This window comes from Sciurus vulgaris (genome assembly GCF_902686455.1).
Source record: "Sciurus vulgaris genome assembly, chromosome: 11".
Taxonomy (NCBI): Eukaryota; Metazoa; Chordata; class Mammalia; order Rodentia; family Sciuridae; genus Sciurus; species Sciurus vulgaris.
In genome coordinates this window covers 66,408,327-66,413,374 of record NC_136472.1, presented here as the reverse complement: position 1 = coordinate 66,413,374, position 5,048 = coordinate 66,408,327, and the positions used below count along the sequence as shown (strand labels likewise).

The window sequence follows — 5,048 nt, the reverse complement described above, 5'->3', positions numbered from 1 at the left end:
TTCGTGTTCAGCACTCATAAAGAACTCAATAAATGGGTGGTGGAAGACCCAAGGTCTAGTCCATGTTCCTGGCCTTGGTAGCTGTATGGTCTCCAGTTTCTTACTCACGTCACTACCCTCGAGACTTACTTTTCTCATCTATGGAAAGAAAGCAAGTGTGTCCCCGCGTGTGTCCAGGGTCCCTTCCCTCTGGAGAATTCTGAATCAAATGTGATTCAAAGATTCTTAGTGAAGGTGACTCAAGGGTGCCGCTGCCCGTGACCGAGAGTAGGCAATCCAGGGGAGGGGCCTGCTAGGCAAGGGCAACACAGCGCGTGGTTGGGTCGCGGCCGCGCCTTCCCCTCGGGATCTGGGAGTTAGATGCCGGGGTCAGCCTGACAGCTATTCCAGGAATCTGAATGACGATTCGAGCGAGGAGGCGCCTGCGAGCCTCCGAAGGGCTTCCACCAGCCTCACTAGATCGGGCGAGAGCACCCGCGGCCTCCTGCGACTGTGACAGCAAGGCGGTGCCCCAGTTAACCCCGGAGAGCGTCCGCCCATCCCAGTGGCCCGCGCGGTCCGGGTCAGGGCGGCGGAGGGCGGGGGCTGGAGGGGCGGGACCCGGGGCGGTCCCAGGCGCGCTTCGCCCGCTCCGCCTCCGCAGCGTTGACAGGACCACCCGCCACCGCCAGGATCAGCTGCTGGGCACTGGAGGAACAGGAAGGGGTGGAGCTGCATTATGGCAGGCTGCTGAGCAATCAGTCGACCACAGCGAAGGGTAATCGGGTGTCCCCAGCGCCACCGGGGCTTGGCCCTAGGCCGGTAGGGGCCGGAAGGGCGAACAAACCCTGTCTGGGAAACCCGGCTATGCTCCGCCACGGAGTGTCAATCCGCCGGGGCCATCCCAGGTTCTGCTGGGAGCAGGCACTGGAGAGGACCTCGGGAGTTCCCAGTCTGGGACTCCCTTGGATGGTCCTGAGTCTGGCGCTGATGCTGGTTCTACTTGACCCCATGGTTCTCTGGGCCCCTGCCAGAGCTCACCCTCTTCCTGCTCAAGACCACCCTGCCAGGTTTGATGGCATTGTCCCCCAGCTCCGGGATGCCTTTGGGTGGAGAAACCTCACCTGCCCAGTCTGCAAAGGCCTATTCACCGCCATCAACTTCGGACTGAAGGTGAGCACTAAAAAGGGACTGTGGTGGAGCGGGTCAAGGGGAAGTTCTGAGGATGGGGGCTGGGACTAATGGGGGGCCATGAGGTCTGAATGCATACCTGTTAGACAGACTGGCTTCTACATGCCTTTACTGACTTCGCTTCATTTTGGGGATATCCATGCCTACCTGCCATTGCTACCCCATTGTGACCTTAGTAAAATAAGGAAAGAGTGGAGACAGTGCCTGAGAAAGCCTGCCTGCCAGTCAAGCACAATCCTGAAATGTTGCTGGTCACTGAGCTGAAGGGGTAGTAATGGCCTGTTGTTTCCTGAGTCACAAGGGCATTATGTAGGAGGTACTGAGGTCTCTTCATCATGTGGCATTGAGTCCAGCCCAGACCCAGTTTGGACATAGAGGCCCACAGAGTGGTGATCAGGATTGACCTGGTTCCCCTGCCCCATCTCTGACTTCTCACCATCTTCTGGTTCCTCCTACTACAGAAAGAGCCCAATGTGGCACGGGTGGGCTCAGTGGCCATCAAACTGTGCAAGATGCTGAACATAGCACCACCGGCTGTGTGCCAGTCAGCTGTCCAGCTCTTTGAGGATGATATGGTGGAGGTGTGGACACGCTCCGTGCTGAGCCCATCTGAGGCCTGTGGCTTGCTTCTGGGTTCTACCTGTGGGCATTGGGATATCTTCTCATCTTGGAACATCTCTCTGCCAGCTGTGCCGAAGCCACCTCCCAAGCCGCCCAGCCCACCAGCTCCAGGTGCCCCTGTCAGTCGCGTTCTCTTCCTCACTGACCTGCACTGGGATCATGACTATTTGGAGGGCACAGATCCTAACTGTGCAGATCCTCTGTGCTGCCGCCGGGGCTCTGGCCTGCCACCCACCTCTCAGCCAGGTGCTGGATACTGGGGAGAGTACAGCAAGTGTGATCTGCCCCTGAGGACCCTGGAGAGCCTGTTGAGTGGGCTGGGCCCTGCTGGCCCTTTTGATATGGTATACTGGACAGGAGACATCCCCGCCCATGATGTCTGGCAACAGTCTCGTCAGGACCAGCTGCGAGCCCTGACCACCATCACAGACCTTGTGAGGAAGTTCTTGGGGCCAGTTCCAGTGTACCCTGCTGTGGGCAACCACGAGAGCACACCCGTCAATGGCTTTCCTCCCCCCTTCATAGAGGGCAACCACTCTTCCCGCTGGCTCTATGAGGCAATGGCCAAGGCATGGGAGCCCTGGCTACCTGCTGAAGCCCTTCACACCCTCAGGTACTTAAGTTTTATTTAAAGCCAAGAAGGGAAAAGAAAGGTGGACCAAGCAGGGAGAGAACTTGGGGCATTATCTCAGACTGCTCCCATGAATCCTCAGGGCTCTCCACTGGTCCTCCCTAATCTGACCCCACCTTTTCTTTCTACCCTTATCTCCTTCAAAGAGCTAAAAGCATAACCTCTCCACGCCCCAGATGGTCTTTGTGTTGGCTTGTTTTTTTTTTTTTTTTTTTTTTTTTGTTTTTTTGTTTTTGGCACTAGGGATTGAACCCAGGGTCACTTAACCACTAAGCCCCATCCCCAGCCCATTTTATATTTTATTTAGAGACAGGGTCTACTTAGTTGCTTAGGAACTCACTTAGGCACTGAAGCTGGCCTTGAACTTGTATCCTACTGAGTCACTGGGATTACAGGCATGTATCACCATGCCTGCCTACGTTGGCCCTCTCCAAAATTATTTCCTCTCCTCTTTAACATCCCCAACTCCTCCCAATTTTCCCAAGCCCATGTCATCTTCTGTCAGAAAGGCCTTTTTCCATTCTAACTCACCTGTCTCTCTTCCCCAGTGCTCCTGGAGCTCCGGCACTCTGAGCCACTCTTCTCTGTCATAGGAGTCCTATAATTAGTGTAGTTTAGTCTTTAGCTAGAATGCAAACTCCTCCAGTGTGGGAATGACCTCATGTGTGCCTCTGCCTGTCACAAGACTGGACATGCAGGATAGGATTATGAACAAGTGTTGACCATCTTGTTCACTTTGTTTCAGAATTGGGGGGTTCTATGCCCTTTCCCCACGCCCAGGCCTCCGCCTCATCTCTCTCAATATGAATTTTTGTTCCCGTGAGAACTTCTGGCTCTTGATCAACTCCACAGACCCCGCTGGACAGCTCCAGTGGCTGGTGGGGGAACTTCAGGCTGCTGAGGATCGAGGAGAAAAAGTGAGGGACAGTGGTGGGAACCTTGTGGAGTAGGTACAGCTGGGAGTTGGGGGAGAAGCAAGCTACTGTTCAAACTAGAACACCTGTGAGCAGAGAAGCTTGATTTTCTGGTGGTGTTAACCTATTTCCTGGGGGTTCATCTCTTGGTCACACTGGAAAGCCCTTTCATCTACACTCATCTACACTCTCTAGCCAAGGCTGCCTGGGTCCTTTGATGCCCTGATAACCACCCTTTTCTCTCCCCCAGGTGCATATCATTGGCCACATTCCCCCAGGGCACTGCCTAAAGAGCTGGAGCTGGAATTACTACCGGATTGTAGCCAGGTAGGAAGGAGAAGTGGGCGAGAATGGGGTGGTGGGGGGGATAAAGAGTCTAAAGGTTAAAATTCCCTCGAATGTCTCAGCTTCCTTGCTGCTCCATAGGTTGGTGGGGAGGCTATCTCTGAAGAAGATGGTGAAGGAGCATCCTAAATCCCTAGCCCTTCCTCCCCCACCGTAGAATCTTTTGAATATAATTTGTTTTTTGGCCAGGTATGAGAACACCCTGGCTGGTCAATTCTTTGGCCATACTCATGTAGATGAGTTTGAGGTCTTCTATGATGAAGAGACTCTGAGCCGGCCACTGGCCATAGCCTTCCTGGCACCCAGCGCCACCACCTACATCAGCCTTAATCCTGGTGAGTAATGCAGAGGGGATTCTCCTTATCAGGGTGTTGGTGGGACAGGTGAAGGGGGTGGGAGCCAAGGTTGGCAAGGGGCGGGATGTGTGGTCCTCCCTGGACTTGCCTTTGCTCCTTTCCTGTCCTTCCTTGTAGGTTACCGCGTCTATCAAATAGATGGAAACTATACTGGGAGCTCTCACGTGGTCCTGGACCACGAGACCTACATCCTGAACCTCACACAGGCAAATGCACCCGGAGCCACACCACACTGGCAGCTCCTCTACAGGGCTCGAGAAACCTATGGGCTGCCCAATGCACTGCCGGCTGCCTGGCACGACCTGGTATACCGCATGCGGGATGACATGCGACTCTTCCAGACCTTCTGGTTTCTCTATCATAAGGGCCACCCACCTTCGGAGCCCTGCGGTGCACCCTGCCGCCTCGCTACTCTGTGCGCCCAGCTCTCTGCCAGAGCTGACAGCCCTGCTCTGTGCCGCCACCTGGTGCCGAATGGGAGCCTCCCAGGTGTCCAAACCTTGTGGCCAAGGCCCCTGTTCTGCTAGGGCCACACGGCCCAGAGTCAAGAATGTTAGTGTTACGAAAGGAGCGAAAGCCTGAGTGTACTGTGATTCAACCTGGCGGGAACATCCCAGGGAAGAGCCCATCCTCAGGCCCCACGTATACTGGGAAACAAGACCTTCCTTCCTAGAGCTGGTTTAGCTGGATTTGGGAGAGGGTTTGGCTGCTCCACCTGCCCAGGATCCAGACTGCCCTAGGGCTGCTGTCCTTTCATGGCTATGGAACTGAGGCCTAAATGCCCTGGGCACTCATACGGTAGCTGTCATGCCAGGCCAGGAACCCTGCACCACTGCTGCTACCTGATCCTGCCAGGCTGATAAAATAAAGATAAAAGAGACTTGGACTCCAGACTCCTCTGTGGCTGTCCCAGTTTCTTCTTTCCAAGCAATCAGGACAAGGGGACCTTGAGAATAAGACTGTAGCAGATTGATAAAGGGGGTGATGATGTGTCAGGCATAGGGAGGCACA

General features: G+C 54.9%; 1 protein-coding gene across 1 annotated transcript; it reads left to right on the top strand.

Annotated features, from left to right (window-relative positions):
- The first annotated feature begins 634 nt into the window (after window positions 1–634).
- SMPD1 (sphingomyelin phosphodiesterase 1) lies at window positions 635–4,923 on the top strand. The gene is made up of 6 exons (XM_079104307.1): window positions 635–1,152; window positions 1,632–2,404; window positions 3,168–3,339; window positions 3,587–3,663; window positions 3,871–4,016; window positions 4,155–4,923. Exons 1-6 carry the CDS (start codon window positions 847–849, stop codon window positions 4,562–4,564), a joined length of 1,884 nt encoding a protein of 627 aa, XP_078960433.1. The 5' UTR covers window positions 635–846; the 3' UTR covers window positions 4,565–4,923.
- The last annotated feature ends 125 nt before the right edge of the window (window positions 4,924–5,048 follow it).

Coding starts and splice junctions, on each gene's coding strand:
- SMPD1 (XM_079104307.1), top strand. CDS start 847: ATGCTCCGCCACGGAGTGTCAATCCGCCGGGGCCATCCCAGGTTCTGC. Junction 1,153..1,631: donor CCATCAACTTCGGACTGAAG/GTGAGCACTAAA, acceptor CTCCTACTACAG/AAAGAGCCCAATGTGGCACG. Junction 3,340..3,586: donor CTGAGGATCGAGGAGAAAAA/GTGAGGGACAGT, acceptor TCTCTCCCCCAG/GTGCATATCATTGGCCACAT.